Raw genomic sequence first — 20,425 nt, forward strand, 5'->3', positions numbered from 1 at the left:
CCTTTCAAATTTCTAACATAAATGTAAATAAAAATAAAAATGAGTAATTATCAAGAAATTAAAGTAGATTCATGTATCTTTAAAATTAAATTTCATCTCTATCTTTTTTATATTTATTTTAAAAATAATTCATGTGACTTTTCATGTTTCCATAATTTTGTTCTATAAATTTAACTTTTTCAAGAAGAACTTTTATTTGTCACTCCTACAATTCTTTTATGTAGGAACTCTAAACATGTGAAATAATGTCACAATTTGAGGTGAAAGTTGTGAGATTCCCTTATGCAGTTACGAGAATAGATAAGAATTCAATTATTGAAGCATCGGAGCTTGATGTGTTAGTTTTATATTTATTTGTAGTAAGAATTATAATAAGACTTTTTTGTCTGTCTTCATATAGTTGAATTCTTGTTTTATTAGCAAGTTGCTCTAAATTCATATTTGCATTTTATATGCTCAAATGTTTAGTTTCACTATAGAGACAAACAAAATGAAATGCCTAATTGTCTTGCTCGTGTGTACTTTTTTTTTTCTTTTCTCCGTACTTATAATTTTTACATATACATTAATTTTCATCTTTAAGAATGAATGTGATAAAATAGGATGTTAACTCTTTTCTTTTCTTTTTATGGAAAAAAAAAGGTGAAATATATAATATTAGATTAATGGTGGATAAGTTATATATGACAGAATTAAATTTTATATAAAAATAAGTAGTTATTCATAAATATCCTGATTTTTAAAATATAAATAATAAAACTATTTACATCTTAGTTTTAAATATTTATAGTTAACTAATTAGTTTAAAGTGTTTGTGGATAAAAATTTAATACAATACTTAAAACACATTCATTAAAAAAGTTGAAAGATTATGTTTTCCTTCACTCAAAGTTAATCTTACACTATCTAGCATTATTCTACCAATAAACCGGAACTATCAAGAAAAATTTAATTTAGATAGTTGTTATTTTTCCTTTTAGCTTTGCAAACTTATTTTTTGAATTACAAACAAAGTTTATTTTATTAATTTCTCATATTATTATCTCGATGCATTCACTTAGAGGTCAGAAAATTGGAGTGTCACAATTAGTAGTAAAACAAAGTAAAAAATCTCAATTAGACATATTTTATTATTTAGTAGTATTATTTTTTAAGAAATAATACACTCATGGTTACACGCGCAAAGCGCGTGCCCGAAAACTAGTATTATTATAAGTGGGAAGCTCCTAACCTCAAAGTTGAATTACCATTTTATCCTTCACTTAAATATTTTTTTTTAAAAAAATGTATTAGTATTTTTAATAAACAATTAGATAGTAAACTTTAAAGTTATAAAGATATAATGAAAGATAAATAGTCATTCAAACAAATGAAGTTCAAACATTTCAAAACATCTCTTATTTAATTTTAAGTTAAAGAATTTGAAGAGTTCCATTGATAAAATTATTTACATGATTTTTTCAACAAAAATATTATTTTGATGTCTTCTCATGACAATAGCATGTGAAGTGATTTATCTCACAAAATTCTTCTTCAAATTTTTCATGTTTCTTTTGATCAATAAATTTTAGACATATATGTAAATAGATAGAACTAATATTACATGTTTTGTTTCATTTGTCTCATCGAAAATTTATGTTTTTAACCAACAGGTGATAAATAATTCTAGAGAGTTTTTCATTTGGACAAAAAGTCTGCTCAACATTCATGAGGTAAAACAAACCTACTTGTGTGAGAAAGAATATGTATGTTGTTTCGTTAATTTATTGACGATAAATTTTTGGAGAATATGGTATCTGAATTAGAATTTAATCATTTCAGTGTATTCGATGCATTCTTCAAGAAGGTTAAAGACATCATGGACATTTATTTGTTGTTTGGTAAGTATTATTTTTCATTTCAATGTTGCATATTTTACTTAGTTCATTGTTTGTTACATTCAATTTTTCGGTTGAAGGAAGGTAAATTGACTACTTTTTCTTGAATAATGGCAATGAAAAAGAAAATAAAATTTTTCATTTACATGTCTGATGTACAAATCTTCTTTTAAAGATTATGTTTGTTATAACAAGTTGATTATCATGTAGTGAACACTCTAGGTTATTGGATAAGAGGATTGAATAATTCATGTAATTAGTTTTTTCTCATAATTAAATCTACAAATATTAGCATGCATTATATTTAATGTGCTTTTTTAGAATTTGTACATGATTTACTACTTGTATGAAAATAAAATCATGGTGTGATTTCATATTTGTAAATAAATACCCCTAATAACGAAAAACGAGGAAGCGTCGAAGAAGAAAAACGGTATTGCTAAATAATTTTATATTCTGCAACTTTATGTTTTTATTGATTAAATTTAGAACTTATTATTTCATTTATTCTATCTAGAAAAAAATATTTGGATAAAAAATCTCATAGATTCTTTATACTCATTTTAAGGAGTATATACTCCTTTTAATTTTTAAACATAAAATAGTATTATTATTAATCTTTATACTTTTTTTGAAAAATGTGTATTGAAGATCTTAACTTTAAAATAGGATTATGATTCTACCCTTTTACTAATTTAAAAATTATTAAAGAAATAATTAATAAAACATTACTTAAATAATACTAATATTAATCCATTATGTTTCTAGGTAGGATTAATTAGAGAAATGTTTAATTTGTTTTTTATTCTAAAATAGAGTTCGGTAGATGAAGTGTTTCGTAACAACAAAAGACAGTAAATTATATTCGAAATATCCTTTAACATTAAAGAACAAAAATGTCCTTGAATTACCATACATCTTAATATGGCACATATTTTTAGATTTTAGTAAGACACTTTACACATTCTCAACTTTAAACAATCTAATTCTCATAGACGTTATGTATATCATCAATTTTTAAATGACTTTTACAATTCCAAACTTGTAACTATAAATACCAAAAAATTATCTTCAAAATCACTTTATATTAATGCATACACTTAGTTATTCCGATGTATAATTGTTGATGAATGATTATTGGTGGATGTAATTACACTGACACATTGTTCAACACAATTACTTTTTATTGATGCATATGCTTTGTTATTCTAATGTATAATTATTGATGGATAATTGTTGATGAATGTATTGTTCATCACATATGCAATAAAAAAGAGATAGACCTATTTATGCTTTTGTTAGTTATTGAGGAAGTTTCTCTATTCTTATAAATTAGAACTATTTCTCTCTTTAATTCTTGTTATTTAAAAGTTTTAGAATTCATTAGCTATTTTATTGTTTTTAGTCTACTCTATTTCATTTTATTTTCGAATTCATTAGCTAATTTGGTGTTACACTCTTTCTCTTTTGATTACTTAGTTTTATGAATAACTATTTATACATTTTGTAACTGTATTTAAATAATTTTACGAATATTTATACTAAGTAGCCTGCAATACAAATATATTTTCTATTATGAAATTCAATTTTTTAAGTATGTATATATTTTGTAGTAATTACAAGGGACAAAAACATGCAACGCACGTTTTCAAAATCTAGTATTACTAAAAGCATGAACAAAAAAGTTGAAAGTTGAATTACGATTTTACCCTTTCTATAAATTCAATTATTATAAAATATTTAAATATTTGATTGTATAAATTTAATTAAATGTTAATGACTTTTAGACTTTCTAAGATTAATTCCTAATTAAATATCTAATTTATTAATATTTATCATCTATAATCTATATATATATAATAGTTATAATTTTTTTTAATCATATATTACTAAAAGCATGAACAAAAAAGTTGAAAGTTGAATTACGATTTTACCCTTTCTATAAATTCAATTATTATAAAATATTTAAATATTTGATTGTATAAATTTAATTAAATGTTAATTACTTTTAGACTTCCTAAGATTAATTCCTAATTAAATATCTAATTTATTAATATTTATCATCTATAATCTATATATATATATATATATAATAGTTATAATTTTTTTAAAAATCTTTTCCTAAATTTCTTTTCTTTCCCTCTTCTTATAACTTTTTCCTTAACCCCCCTCTCATGAATAATAAAATTGATGTGAATAAAGTATTATCCTTTATGATAAATAACGAAATTTAATAATTTAAAGGGTGCAAATCTACAAAATGGAGACGCACATTGATAATGTCCTCTTGATTATTATTAAAGAATGACTCTAGCTTCACAAATTTAAATTCATTAATGCTTAATTACATGATAAGAACTTTAGTTGTTCTTTTTACATGGTTTGCTAACTTTAATTTTTTCCCCATATTCTTCATTTATTTATCATTATTTTCTAATTACTTATTTAACTTTTATACTCTTAATATTCATAACTCTCATCTATTCATATTCATAACCTCCAAACATTAAAACTAAAACTTTAAGATATCTTTTGATATTCCTTCTATTCTATTTATATCAATTCAACTTCTTTATCTCATGAAACCCCTATCAAAATTATTAGGCTATTATTTTTATTCTGTAGTAAAAACTGATGATGAAGACTCTTGAATTTTGATAGGATATGAAAGGAGTCGATAAAAACTAAGAGAGTTATGTACTAATTTTGTACTTATATTATCATCTATATATACATCAATCTTAGGGCCCATTTGGATGGGGTTAATAAAAGCAGCTTTAAAAAAGTACTTTTGAAAGTGCTGAAACTTATTTTTAAAATAAGCAGTTATGCGTTTGGATAAAAGTGCTGAAGTTGCTATGCCAAACGTGAAAAGGGAAAAATGGAAGAAAGAGATGTTAGGGTTATGTGCGTTATTTGGAGATTGTATTAAAATATTAAGGGCAAAAAGATAAAAATGTGGTCAACTTAAAACAACTTATAAGCTAAAAAAAAAAAGCACCCCTACCACAACTTTTAACTTTTGGCTTAAAATAAGTTTTTTTAAACTTAAAACAAGTTATTTTGAGTATTGCCAAACAGCTAAATAAGTCAAAAACCAGCTTTTAAGTCAGTTTGACCAGCTTTTAAGCTGAGCCAAACAGACTCTAAGAATAATGTCTATATTGTATTTTTTCTTAAATATTTAGTTTCTTTTTGTCGTTTTTTTCACTCTTTTAGACTTCTTAATTTAGTTTTCTATGAATGTTTTATTGCCGTAAGTCTTTGAATTTTGTAAATGATACATTTTATTATTCATTACAATTTACATATATATTTTCATGAGATTTTAGTCATTCTAACGTATCTATAAAAATTCATATGAAACACACGTGTCAGAAACTAGTATATTATTATAAGTGGGAAGGTTTTGAGTTTAAAATTGGATTACTAAAATGCCCTTCATCATTATCCATCTGTCTGTTGTACATACAGTTTCCAATTTCTTCCCTCAGCTTTGAATTTCTTTTCTAATTTGCATCGTTGCATATCAATACATCTTCATATGCAGTACATTTTTATATTTCTAAGAGTAACGTGTTCACTTGATCTCTGTTAACATCCTAAACAGACTGAAAGGTAGATGAATGAGAGCTCGAAAAAAGAAAATGGATCATGATACTCAATAAGTTAATTAGACTGCAATCAATCTAACGTTCTCTAATAGACAATGGGTTGCACTTTTCTACATTATGCTTCTGAAATAGTTTCGATATAATAAGGAATTATGAAAAACACTTGGTGGCTTTTTGCAGCAAATAATAAGTGATAACTCAAAGGTATGGGCATATGGTTTTGACTCATTAGCGATTCAATCTTGATGATAAATATTAGTAAGAATCACAAATCAAGTTGTAAAAATTGGAATGATACAATTTATAGCAGAATGAAAGCATGAAATGGAGGAGCAATTATGCAGTCACACTGTTGGAACTTAACCAGCAACTTACCTAGGTCCTGACAAGTGTGATGGAAGTGGTAAACTGATACCAACCACAGCATCCCTTTCTTGATTAGTTACGCAACTCTTCTCGTCATTGTTGGAAATGTGAAGCTGTAATCCAAATCGGTTTCAGCGACGACTAAACCCTGCAACACCTTAACTACCAAGGACATGGAAGGCCTCTTAGTATAATCACTTTGTAAACACCAGGCTGCAATCTTCATCATTTCCACAGCCTCTTTTCTATGTATCTGCATGTCTTCACTCTTCTTGTCCACCATTTCCAAGAGTTGTCCCTCCTCTTCCTTTCTCATGAAAAAACTAAGCAAATGCATATCATCCTCATCTTGACGACGATCCAAATTCTTCCGGCCGCATATGATTTCCAAGATCACAACCCCAAAGCTATAAACATCCACTTGCTCAGCAATGACCTCATGTAACCATTCAGGTTCTAAATATCCTGGTGTTCCTCTCATTGTTGTAACTATCTTACTTTCATCTCTCCCCACAATCTTTGATAAACCAAAATTCTGATACTTTTGCATTGAGATTATGATCAAGAAGAATGTTCTGAGATTTAATATCCAAATGAATAATTTTGTTGTTGCAATCTTCATGTAGGTAAGCTAGGCCCTTAGCGACATTTTAATATGATTTTTTTCCTGACATCCCATCCGAGGGATTTTTCCCATGTTCCGAGAAAAATCCACCTATCTAAAGAGCCATTGACCATGTATTCATAAACCAAAAGCCTGTGTGATTTCTCAGGACAAAATCCAACAAGTTTTACCAGATTAACATGCTGAATGCTACCGATTGTTGCTACCTCAGCTAAGAATGATTTCTTCGCATTGCCAAATCCTTGCAGACGCTTCACCGCTATTTTGGTGCCATCACTTAGTGTTCCTTCAAATACAGCACCAAATCCCCCTTGCCCAAGTTTCTCACTGAAATTTTCTGTCATCACAGTGAGTTCCTCGTAGGAAAAATCTAGTAGGCATTCCTGGTATTTGATCAAGGAACTCCTCCTCATCTTCCTCGAGCCCTTTTCTCCTTCTGAAAATATAGGCAAAGCAAGTTAAAACCATGAGAATCAAACCAAATGAAGCTTCGATGGTGGATCCTACAATCGCTGGGACACGCTTTGGTTTCTTCTCTGAAGAGATAAGTGATGGAGAGGCATGTAAGTTAGAAGAGCTCTGGACCTTGATGAAAAGAGTGGTCTTATTGGGTGATCCATAATCGTATGTGAGCGAAAACACATCATTTAACAATGTGCAGTGACCCATTATGTTATTAGGACTACTAAATCGAAATTGAGCTGCTTTGCAAGCACAATTGCTTAAGCAAGATGTTTTGCAGTTCTCCAGATCTGTTTTGTTGGTACCATATTGCAAATAGAGTGGAATATAAGCTATGTACTTAAGCTCCATCAAAATATGATATTGGGAATGATCACAAGAGATAGGTGTGATAAGCACACACCCCTGGTTCGGCTGCCAGTAATTTATTTGCTGGAGAAAGCTAGTCTAATCAACCGCGGTTTGAGGACAAGTACACTGCCCATTTGCAAAAACAGAGTAATTTCCACAGATGGTTGGATACTGGCACTCACCAATGTAGTATGTAACTAGATCAGCCTCCTCTGACCAAGATCTCCCCAGCGATACACCCTTAAATGCCCGTCAACCATGAATCGAGCATTTGAAAATTCGAAACCTAAGGTTAACATCTGTCTGGAACCATAGCCTTTCAAAAAAGAGCTTAGTCCAGGAAACTGGAAAGGGTTTTTCACACCAAGTCTCGAGACAGATTTGATGTGGATTTGACTCAATGTAAGCAGAAAGGCCAGAACTTCTAAAATCAAGTGTGAACATACCTTCATTCCAGTCTGTTGCTGATATGCTGGATATCAGCTTTTTTCCAGGGACCATTATTTGTCCCGGGACCGAAGTGTCTGTAGGATGATTAAAAGACTGACAAATGATGTCGTTACTTTTGTCAAAGAGGACAACATTTCCCATTACTGTCAAGTTGAATCCCCCCACAGCCTTTCCGCTTGTGTTTGTACTCCAAATCAAAGCTCCATCTGAGTCCATCAAGAATAAGCCTCCATCTTGCCTAAGTTGCAAGGTTGCATTGGTTCTAACCGGATTGTTCCGATTTGCTGACCATACTAATCTCGGGTAGTATAGATAAGAATCATAAATATTTGGTAATATAAGGACGCCAAAAACGCAAGCAGTACCATTGTAATCACATAAGAAACCACAGACAAACACAGTCTCGTTCCCTTCTCTCGAGAGGATGGGTGTCAGTGTGGCTCCATCTGTGGAATTCACTACATAGGAGCGGCTATTGATCCAGGAAATGGAGGAATTGGTGATAAAACTTTTAGAAGGTTGACAACTAATGAGATTATGTGAAAAAAGAATGAGGAGACAAAGAGTGGCACTACTATAATTAACAACCATTGGACTATTTTTAGAAAGAAGGCTCTGCAATCATTGTTTTTTAAACGAATATGTCGAATCTGGAATAGACGTTTGGAAAGTGTTGAATGCCTTGAATTGGGCCCTTAATTATCTGTCAATTCTGTATGTTGGGCCCAAGCCTGCTAGGGCGTAGTTTAGCACTATATATAGACGCTATGGCAAACCCTATTCTGTAATTCTGTTCTTGCCTCTCCATAATAAAACTGCTCCCCCTCTTCCCGTGGACGTAGCCAACTTATTGGTGAATCACGTAAATCTGTTGTCTTGTTCTTTTGCATTTATATTTTCTCGTATTATCTCGAATTCCGCACAACAAATTGGTATCAGAGCCTCTCGGTTAATCGGTGTTTTTTGGATAATTCGAGATGTCTGCTTTGAACGTGAAAATCGACAAATTCACAGGGAGGAACAATTTCAGTTTATGACAGATCAAGATGCGGGCTTTGTTGAAACAACAAGGTTTCTGGGCGCCGTTGTCGAAAGACAAGAACGTCGTCGTTACTCCTGAGATGGCGATTCTAGAGGAAAAGGCGCACTTGACGATCATGCTGTGTCTCGCGGATGACGTCATTACGGAGGTCTCGGATGAAGAGACTGCTGCTGGTCTGTGGTTGAAGCTGGAGAGTTTGTACATGACAAAATCTCTAACCAACAAGCTGCTTCTGAAACAACGTCTATTCGGTTTACGAATGGCTGAAGGTACACAACTCAGGGAACATTTAGAGCAATTGAATACTTTGTTATTAGAATTGCGTAATATCGATGTGAAGATCGAGGATGAAGATGCTGCCCTGATTCTATTAATATCTCTCCCAATATCGTTTGAGAATTTTGTTCAATCGTTCATTGTTGGGAAAGATACTGTGTCGCTGGAAGTAGTCAGATCGGCCCTTCATAGCAGGGAATTACGGCATAAGGCTAACGGCAAAAGTACGGACATACAACCTTCCGGTCTATTCACCAGTAGCGGAAAGGGAAGGAAAAACGGTGGAAAGAAAAATAAGCCGATGTCGAAGGGTGTAAAGCCGGATGATGTTTGTAATTACTGCAAGGAGAAGGGACATTGGAAATTTGATTGTCCAAAGAAGAAGAAGCAATCGGAAAAACAATCAGTTTCTGCTGCTGTTGCTGAAGAAGACACCAATTCTGAAGAAGACATTGCCCTAGTTGCGGATGAGCACACTCATCATTCAGATGTGTGGGTTCTCGATTCTGGGGCATCCTATCACATCTGTCCTAGGAGAGAGTGGTTCACGACTTATGAGCAAGTAGACGGAGGCAGCATCTCGATGGCCAACAGTTCTGTCTGCAAGGTGGTTGGGACAGGCTCGATCAAGATAAGGACACATGACGGTAGCTTCTGCACATTGAACGAGGTCAGGCACGTTCCATTGATGACGAAAAATCTGATATCTCTCAATCTTTTGGACAGCAAGGGATTTACCTGGTCGGGAAAAGATGGAGTCTTGCGGGTCTGGAAGGGTTCAAATCTGATTCTGAAAGGTGTCATGCGTGGTACTTTGTATTTTCTACAAGGTTCCACGGTTACAGGTTCAGCCCACGTTGCACCATCAGAAGTACACCAGAAGGATATGACTAAGTTATGGCACATGAGACTTGGTCATATGGGTGAAAAAGGGATGCAAATTCTGTCAAAGGAGGATCTTCTTGCTGGTCATAAGGTTAAGAGCCTAGAGTTTTGTGAACATTGTGTCTTTGGAAAACTACATCGCAACAAGTTTCCAAAGGCCATTCACAGAACAAAAGGCACACTTGATTATATCCATTCTGATTGCTGGGGTCCATGCCGTGTTGAGTCTTTGGGAGGCTGCAGATTCTTTGTGTCCATTATTGATGACTACTCAAGGATGACTTGGGTGTACATGATGAAGCATAAAAGTGAAGTTTTCCAGAAGTTCAAGGAGTGGAAAATTTTGATGGAAAATCAAACAGGGAAGAAGATCAAGAGGTTGCGAACTGATAATGGGCTGGAATTCTGCTGGTCTGAATTTGATCAATTCTGTAAGGATGAAGAGATTGCTCGACATCGTACAGTCAGAAATACACCACAGCAGAACGGTGTAGCTGAGCGGATGAATCAAACACTTCTGGAGAGAGCAAGGTGCATGCTCTCTAATGCTGGGCTAGATAGAAGATTCTGGGTAGAAGCGGTTAGTACAGCTTGCTACTTGATTAACCGCGGACCACATACAGGCATACAGTGCAAGACACCTATGGAGATGTGGTCAAGAAAAGCTGCTGATTATTCAAATCTGAAAGCTTTTGGTTGTACAGCTTACTATCACGTCAGTGAAGGTAAGTTAGAACCAAGAGCTAAAAAGGGAGTATTTGTGGGCTACGGAGATGGAGTGAAAGGTTTCAGAATCTGGTCTCCAGCAGAAAAGAGGGTTATTATGAGCAGGAACGTTGTCTTTGATGAAAGTTCTCTGCTTAGAACCATTGTGAAGCCTATAACTACGTCAGAAACTGGGAGTCTTGATAAACAGGTGGAGTTTCAAGTCATTCAGAATGAGAGCGATTTAAAAGAACCTGAAAAGGAGGATCAAAAGCCACAGACAGAAACTGATATCCCAGAATCTATGCCATCAGATATCCATCGGAGTATAGCTCAAGATCGGCCAAGGAGGGTTGGAGTTCGGCCACCTACGAGGTATGGTTTTGAGGACATGGTGGGTTATGCACTGCAGGTTGCTGAAGAGGTAGATACATCTGAGCCGTCTACTTACAAAGAAGCCATTTTAAGCCCTGATTCTGAAAAATGGTTTGCTGCTATGGGAGATGAGATGGAGTCCCTACACAAGAATCAGACATGGGATCTGGTCATACAGCCTTCGGGGAGAAAGATTATTACTTGCAAATGGGTTTTCAAGAAGAAAGAAGGGATATCACCAGCAGAAGGAGTCAAGTATAAAGACAGGGTTGTTGCTAGAGGTTTCAACCAAAGAGAGAGAGTGGACTACAATGAGATCTTCTCACCAGTGGTCAGACATACTTCCATCCGAGTGTTACTAGCGATAGTTACACATCAGAATTTGGAGCTTGAACAACTTGATGTGAAGACAACGTTTCTACATGGAGAGTTGGAGGAAGAGATATACATGACTCAGCCGGATGGTTTCCAAGTTCCAGGGAAGGAAAATCACGTCTGCAAGTTGAAGAAGTCCTTATATGGACTTAAGCAGTCTCCAAGGCAGTGGTACAAAAGGTTTGAAAGCTATATGGTGATGTTGGGCTATACTCGGAGCTCATATGATTGTTGTGTCTACTACAATAGGCTCAAGGATGATTCATTCATCTATCTGGTGCTTTATGTAGATGATATGCTGATAGCTGCAAAGAAGAAGTATGACATTCAGAAGCTGAAGGGTTTACTTAGTGCTGAGTTTGAGATGAAGGATCTGGGAGCCACTCGAAAGATTCTAGGGATGGAGATCATTAGAGACAGAGAGAGAAGGAAACTTTTCTTGTCACAGAGAAGCTACATTCAGAAGGTCTTGGCGAGGTTTGGCATGTCTTCATCTAAGCCTATTGATACCCCCAGTGCTGCCAATATCCATCTCACGGCCATGTTCGCTCCACAGTCAGAAGAAGAGAAGGAGTATATGTCACGAGTCCCTTATGCCAGTGCCGTAGGAAGTTTGATGTATGCTATGGTTTGTACAAGGCCAGATTTAGCACATGCAGTCAGTGTAGTGAGCAGATTCATGGGACAACCAGGGAAAGAACATTGGCAGGCTGTGAAGAGAATTTTTCGGTACCTTAGAGGTATATCTGACGTTGGTCTCATTTATGGAGGTGATACTCAGTGCTTGGTTACTGGCTATTCTGATTCTGACTATGCTGGAGATGTTGACACAAGAAGATCGATGACTGGATATGTGTTTACCCTTGGAGGATCTGTCGTCAGTTGGAAGACAACTTTGCAACCTACAGTGACTTTGTCTACTACGGAAGCGGAGTACATGGCCTTGACAGAGGCTGCAAAAGAAGGGATTTGGCTGAAAGGGCTGGTTAGTGATCTTGGTCTGCATCATGATCAAGCTACGGTGTATTGTGACAGTTTGAGCACAATTTGTCTAGCCAAGGATCAAGTCCATCATGAGAGAACCAAGCATATTGACGTGAGGTATCATTTTCTGAGAAGTGAGAAGAGAATCAAGGTGAAGAAAGTAGGAACTGCTGATAATCCTGCTGATATGTTCACAAAGCCGGTTCCACAGAGGAAGTTTCAACACTGTTTGGACTTGCTCAACATCAAAAGTTGTTAATTGCCCTGCGGGGCAATTCTGAGGAAGAGGGGGAGGCCTGGCACTATCATAGTGCGTATGAAGAATCTGTTTGGAGAATTCAAGTCAAGGTGGAGATTTGTTGAATGCCTTGAATTAGGCCCTTAATTATCTGTCAATTCTGTATGTTGGGCCCAAGCCTGTTAGGGCGTAGTTTAACACTATATATAGACGCTATGGCAAACCCTATTCTGTAATTCTGTTCTTGCCTCTCCATAATAAAACTGCTCCCCCTCTTCCCGTGGACGTAGCCAACTTATTGGTGAACCACGTAAATCTGTTGTCTTGTTCTTTTGCATTTATATTTTCTCGTATTATCTCGAATTCCGCACAACAGAAAGTAATAACAGAATTCAATATTTTTAACACGAAAAATACATATGTATGTAAAACAAATTGGTAACTTTTAAAACAATAATACATACATTTTGAATCTGTAATTTCTAAATATAATGATCATTTAAGTGGTAAAAACTTAATAGCTGAACCAGTCAAATTAAAATGTGGATCCAGCTTACACAGTTGCTGGAAAGGGTGTTACAAGTCAACAAAAGTTTGCTTTATTTACTTACATCATAATACATAAACATGACTCTTTAACTTGACTTCAACGGACAATTATGCCTTCCAACTTTGAGTCATGTGCACAAGTAAACACTAAAATTTGTGTAAAATTGAGAAAATACACACACATGTCCTACATGACATAGTACACATAGGATACTAAGACACAAAATTGCCATGTAGGGTTCCATGTAAGATGAATGTGTCTATAATTAACAAACACTGGACAGTTGTATTTGAAGAAAATACAAACAAAACCAAATTTCAAAGTGTAAGTTGTAATTGTAATTTCGGTTACTTGCTTTTTAGCTTCTTTTTTTCGCCAACTAAACTCATACCATCAGTTCATTTTTTGTATTGCGCAATTCCATATAAGTAAATCACCAGTTCATTTCCCAAACAATGTGAGACTTTGACGCACTCTGACACCCCCTTTCATGCATGCTCAGACTCTCTGATACTATAACAATTAAAAAGCTATGACACTGGATTTGTTGTTGTTACTGCTGTATACCCATAATTATTACTTCTGAGGAAGTTCTTGGATTATGTTAAGAAGTCCCACATCGGTAGAAGGATGAAAAATTGGTCTCCTTATATAGACTTGGACAAACCTCCCCTCTCGAGCTGGCATTTGGGGTTGAGTTAGGCTCAGTGTCATATCGCTTTGTCAATCCTTATCCAGTCAGAGTGGAATAACAATTGACTTGGACTTTGGAATTTATGGAACATCCCATTAAAGTGCCCAATATTTCCAAATAAATTGTTGGTAACAATTGTAACAGTACTTGGGATCTCTTTTTTTTAAAAAATAAAAAAAAGAGACTTCTCATAATTTCTAAATAAAAAAATAAAAAAAAGAGACTTCTCATAATTTCTAAAATATAATGCGTTCATTGGTAAAAACTTGAAATTAAAATGTGGATTTGGAAAAGGATTGCTGGAAAGAGTGTTACGAATCAACAAAAGTTTGAAAAAATGACAGCACAGAAGCTTTTGTGTTGTGATGCCTCTCGACGTATTGGATGGGCTAACCAAATTATATGATCATAGATAATACACAGCAAGAAGGTCATAACCAAAAATGGCGCAGTTGTAGCCTGTTAAGAAGTCCCACATCGGTAGAGGGATGAGAAATTGGTCTCCTCATATGGACTTGGACAAACCTCCCCTCATTAGCTAGCTTTTGGGGTTGAGTTAGAACCAGGTCTCATATCTTTATATGGTATCAGAGTCACATCCATCCCAACAATAAAAATTAAATTCATTCGCTATGTAAGAACAAGATCCACTTATACTAAAGTTTTGAACAGGTTCATACTAAAGTTTTGTACAGAAACATATGCATTTCAGCTTATTCCTATTGGAAATTAGTTAGTTGTTATATTCAATTTAGTTAGTTAGTTTGTATAGTTAGTTACATTGATAAATGTGTAGTAACTAAATTCTGTTTTAGGATATATGTATATATACACAGAATGTACCCTCTTCAATATCACAATGAATATTAAAGTTTGAATAAACATTTTCTTTTCCTCTCAACTCTTCTTCCTCAAGGCTCTTCTTCCTCACAAATCTTCTTCCAAATTGAAACATGGTATCAAAGCCACGAGTCTACAACATCAGATTCACGTTTTTTTACTTTTCCGCCATTGTTAAGTTTGATAGCCATTGATAGAATTTCAAAGCCATGGTCCAGAAGTTATCGAAAGTTCAAGTTTAAGTGTTTCAGCAGATATTCTTGAAGGAATTGAGAAGAATCGCAATCATCCTCTGTACTTACATCTTTCAGATACTCCAGGCAGTGTATTAACTTCAATCCAACTCACAGGAACTGTTGATAACTTCTCGAACCATCAACCTTGTTAAATCTTTCATTCAAATCTGCCCAAAACCATGGCTGCATCTGATGCATACACAATCCAACTCACAGGAACTGAAAACTACTCGTTATGGAGCAGGTCGTTGATGATCAATTTGCGTGCAAAGAGCATATTAGGCTTTGTACTTGGATCTTGTCGAAAATCAGATTATAAACCTGAATTAGGGGAACAATGGGAGAAGTGTAATGCGTTTGTGTTGGCTTGGATTATGAACACAGTTTCTAAGGAGTTGTTGAGTGGGATTGTGTATGCATCAGATGCAGCCATGGTTTTGGGTAGATTTGAATGAAAGATTTAACAAGGTTGATGGTTCGAGAAGTTATCAACTTCATCAAGAAATATGTACTCTTCATTAAGGTAATCTTACAGTATCAACTTATTTCACAAAATTGAGACTGTTATGGGACGAATTTGATACATTGGTACCTCCTCCTACCTGTAATTACGATAAATCAATGATGTATATAGATCATTTACAGTTTCTGCGATTGTTTGCCTTCTTGATGGATTAAATGAAATATACAGCCATGCAAGAAGCCAAATCTTGATGATGAACCCTCTTCCAAATGTACACAAAGCATATGCTATGATAACTTCTGATGAAAGTCAGCGTATGACTGCTGTGAATAGAGTTGGTGGAGATATTCATGAGTCGATGGCATTGTATTCTAAAAAAATTGATGATTCTGTAATGCAATATAATAAAGGAAAGAATGTTAGTGGTAGTTATGATCCTATGGCAATGTATGTTGGACGAGGAAGCTATGGAAATACAGGAAACAGTAGCAATTTTAAGCAAAAGAAGAATTGGCATTTGGTATGTGATTACTGTAAATTGCATGGTCATACAAAAGATATATGCTTTAGATTAATTGGATATCCACCAGATTGGAAATTCAAGAAGAAATTTGGACCTGGTCAAGATGTGCAAAATGCAGGGAAAGCAAATCATGCATATGTTGATAGTCAGATCAGAGATGAATTTGAGTCTGTGAAGGGATTGATGAGAACAAGCTGCAAAGGTGGGGCAGAATGGACATGAGAGTCAGCTCACAACACAACCTACTTTTACTCCAAATCAATATAACAAGATTCTGCAGATGATAAATAAAGAGGATTCACAAGAGTATATGGCAAATATTGCAGGTACTTATAAATCTTTATCTGAATCTAACACCAATGCTAAAAGAAAAGACAATGCAGATTGGATAATTGATTCTGGAGCCACTCGTCATATGACTTCTAAAGAAACCAAATTAGATTATTCTATTTCTGTAAAAGATCTAGATAAACAGGTTCATCTACCTAATGGACAAGCAACTTAAGTAACTCAAATTGGTAGCTGTAAAGTGTCAATTGGTAACACATTGACGAATGTGTTAGTTGTTCCTGATTTTAAGTATGATTTGTTATCAGTCTCACAGCTAACTAGACAGTTGAATTGTTCTGTGAATTTTTTCCCTGAGTTCTGTGTATTTCAGGACCTCTCAAATGGAAATGTGAAGGGGATTAGTAAAGAGAGGAATGATTTATACTACCTACCCAGTCAAGTTCCAAAAAGAGATGCACATGATGTTGGGTTTTATTTGTCCTGATTTCTTATCATAAATAGGTTTTCCTTTTAGGAAAAAGTTTTGAATTGACTATTCTTTTTTTTGGTAGGAAAAGGTTTAAGACTCTATAAATAGAGGCATGTTCCTTCTAACTTAATTAGCATTCACAATGTAGTTTTAAGGGCTTTGAGAGTTTTGGTTAGAGGGAGAATTTGTGAACCTCTCATGTATTCCGAGTGAATTGGTTGAGGTTGTTTCCCTCTGTATTTTGTACTCTCATGTTTATATTGGATTGCTCATCTCCTTTGTGGACGTAGGTCGATTGACTGAACCACGTTAAATCTTTGTGTCTTTTGGTATATTTCTTGTTGTCTTCTTACTCGTGGTCTTTCGAGGTTTGCTTTGCTAGCTTCCGCATTTACACCTGCTTATTTTCGGTCCTAACAAGTGGTATCAGAGCCAGATTTAATGATAGAATCAGGTGTAGTGGTTTGATAATCGATGATTGAACCAAGTTAGAAAGATGTGTTCATCTTGATGGGTGTAGTTCTAGCCGCAACCTTTTTTGACAGTAATGAAGATTTTGTTGGAGAAATTGTTTCAGAGAGGTTCTCTGTGTTGAGACATAAATTTTGTAAAGGAGATTATGGAGAGGAGAAGCAAGTTGTTGAAGATTAAGTAAAGAAGGTGGACAAATTTATTTTGTCAGAAACTCAGGCCAAGGGGGAGATTTGTTGGGTTTTATTTGCCCTGATTTCTTACCATAAATAGGTTTTCATTTTAGGAAAAGGTTTTGAATTGACTATTCTTTTTTTTGGTAGGAAAAGGTTTAGGACTCTATAAATAGAGGCATATTCCTTCTAACTTAATTAGCATTCACAATGTAGTTTTAAGGGCTTTGAGAGTTTTGGTTAGAGGGAGAATCTGTGAACCTCTCATGTATTCCGAGTGAATTGGTTGAGGTTGTTTCCCTCTGTATTTTGTACTCTCATGTTTATATTGGATTTCTCATCTCCTTTGTAGACGTAGGTCGATTGACTGAACCACGTTAAATCTTTGTGTATTTTGGTATATTTCTCGTTGTCTTCTTACTCGTGGTCTTTCGAGGTTTGCTTTGCTAGCTTCCGCGTTTACACCTGCTTATTTACGGTCCTGACACATGATGTACAAAATACATTGATACGCAATATGGTTTTTAATTCAGAAGGCTTCAAGTGGCATAATAGGCTGGGACATCCCTCCATGAAGGTGTTGAAAAGTTTGTCTTTGATTAAAGGAGGTGAAGATATAAATGAGTGTAACAATTGTCCAGTTTGACTTACTTCATTTGGATGTATGGGGACCATATAAGAGTCCTACACATGTTGGTTATAGATATTTCCTAACAATTGTTGATGACTATTCAAGGATGACTTGGTTATTTTTGATGAAATTCAAAAGTGATGTTTTCCAGATATTACAGTATTTTTTTGTCATGGTTCAGACTCAATTCAATAAAGCTGTTAAGAAGATCAGGTCAGATAATAGGACTGAATTCTTCAATAATGAATGTAAAACATTGTTTGAAAAGTTGGGAGTCATTCATGAGAGTAGTTGTCCTCACACTCCACAACAAAATGGGGTAGTAGAGAGAAAACATAGGCACATTCTTGAAGTAGCAAGAGCTCTAAGATTTCAAGGTTCTTTGCCAATAAGATTTTGGGGAGAATGTGTCTTGGCAGCAATATATCTAATTAATAGAATGCCAACTAGTGTTCTAAATGGACAGTCACCTTTTGAAATGTTTCATGGAGTACAGCCTGATCTAAGTCACTCGAGAACAATTGGTTGTCTTTGTTATGCAACTAAACTTGTCAAGGATGACAAATTTTCAACCAGAGCTGATGCATGTGTGTTCATGGGATATTCTTCTACTAAAAAGGGTTGTTGTTTACAGTTTAAACCACCAGAAAATGTTGGTAAGTAGGGATGTTGTTTTTAAGGAAGATATGTTTCCATTTGCAACAAAGAAAATGGACAAAGATGTGCCATTATTCAATCATCAACATATTACTACAGATTCTCAAAGTGTGGAGGATGTTATAACAGTCCAAGAACCAGTAGTGAATGATGATACTTTGGAGTTTACTGAAACTAAAAATTCTGAAGAAGTTGAGTTAGAGGATAATTTGGTACCTAATGTTCCAGTGGTAGCAGCTATAGCAACCAGACATTCAGAGAGGTCAAGTAATCCTCCAGTTTGGTTAAAAGACTATGTTACAAATGTTTCTGATCATCCTTATTCCATGACTAAATACGTAGCATATGATCATTTGTCTACTGGATATCAATCTTTTCTTGGTCAATTTTCTGAAGAAGTAGAACCTAGAACTTATGAGGAAGCAGTGAGGAATCCTAAGTGGGTGGAAGCAATGGAACAAGAGATTAAAGCACTAGAGGATAATGGTACATGGCAGATCATGAAACTACCTGAAAGAAAATCTGTTATTGGTTGTAAATGGGTATTCAAAATTAAATATAAAGCAGATGGGATGGTTGATAGATACAAAGCAAGATTAGTTGCTAAAGGGTATAATCAAAAAGAAGGGATTGATTATCAGGAGACCTTTGCTCATGTTGTGAAGATGGTTACTGTGAGAGCCATTATTGCTTTGGCATCCATAGAGGTCTGGCCAATATTCCAAATGGATGTGTTTAATGCTTTTTTACAAGGTGATTTGTATGAAGAAGTCTATATGGAATTACCTAAAGGATTCAAGGGTGCAGAGCAAAATTGTGTGTGCAAGCTAGTCAAGTCATTGTATGGTCTAAAGCAAGCCTCAAGACAATGGAATGCTAAGCTTACTGAGACATTATGTAAATCTGGATATACACAGAGCTTTTTGGATTACTCATTGTTCACTAAGAGGAGTGATACAGGGATGGTAATATTTTTGGTTTATGTTGATGATTTGTTGATCACAGTTAGTGATCCTGTGTTAGTTAAGGCTACTAAACAAGTGTTGCATAATCACTTCAAGATGAAGGATCTAGGAGAGTTGAAATATTTCTTAGGAATTGAATTTTGCAGATCTGAAAGTGGTATAGTAATGAATCAAAGGAAATATGCATTGGAATTAATTTCTGAGGCTGGCCTTACAGGAGCACAACCTGTTTTTACTCCTTTGGAATGTAATATAAAGCTCACTTCAGCTGCATATAACACAAGCAATGCTGATCCTTTTTTCCTTGATGTAAGTAGATACCAAAGAATGATTGGTAAACTGCTTTACTTGACTAATACTAGACCAGATATTGCATTTGCAGTCAAGAATTTGAGTCAATTTATGCAGCAACCTAAACATTCACACTGGAATGCTGCTTTGAGAGTGATTAAGTACATTAAAGGGAGTCCAGGTTTGGGGTTACTTATGAGTTCACATAAAGATACAAAGTTAACTAGATTTTGTGATGTTGATTGGGCAGCTTGTCTCAGTACTAAAAGGTCTGTAACAGGTTATTTGTTGAAATTTGGTGACTCCCTTATCTCTTGGAAGTCTAAGAAACAGAATACAGTATCTCGAAGTTCTGCTGAGGCAGAATATAGGAGTTTAGCAACCTTGACTGCAGAGGTGGTTTGGGTAACTAGTTTGTTCAAGGAGTTATGTGTAAAGTTGGAATCCTCAGCCATAATACATTGTGATAGCAAAGCAGCTCTTCAGATTGCTGCTAATCCTGTGTTTCATGAGAGGACGAAGCACATCGAAATAGACTGTCACTTC

At 34.7% G+C, this 20,425-nt stretch overlaps 1 protein-coding gene and 1 pseudogene across 1 annotated transcript; both read right to left on the minus strand.

The window, feature by feature from the left end:
• Positions 1 to 5,699: 5,699 nt before the first annotated feature.
• Positions 5,700 to 8,140, minus strand: LOC138337252 (G-type lectin S-receptor-like serine/threonine-protein kinase SD2-5; annotated as a pseudogene).
• LOC138337563 (EP1-like glycoprotein 2) lies at positions 7,548 to 8,336 on the minus strand. Its single transcript, XM_069287486.1, has one exon. The coding sequence runs from the start codon at positions 8,334 to 8,336 to the stop codon at positions 7,548 to 7,550; it is 789 nt and encodes a 262-aa protein (XP_069143587.1).
• Positions 8,337 to 20,425: the final 12,089 nt, after the last annotated feature.

This window comes from Solanum lycopersicum, chromosome 7 (genome assembly GCF_036512215.1).
Source record: "Solanum lycopersicum chromosome 7, SLM_r2.1".
NCBI lineage: Eukaryota > Viridiplantae > Streptophyta > Magnoliopsida > Solanales > Solanaceae > Solanum > Solanum lycopersicum.

Bases quoted from the DNA above. Each gene is read 5' to 3' on its own strand.
- LOC138337563 (XM_069287486.1), bottom strand. From the start codon at position 8,336: ATGGTTGTTAATTATAGTAGTGCCACTCTTTGTCTCCTCATTCTTTTT.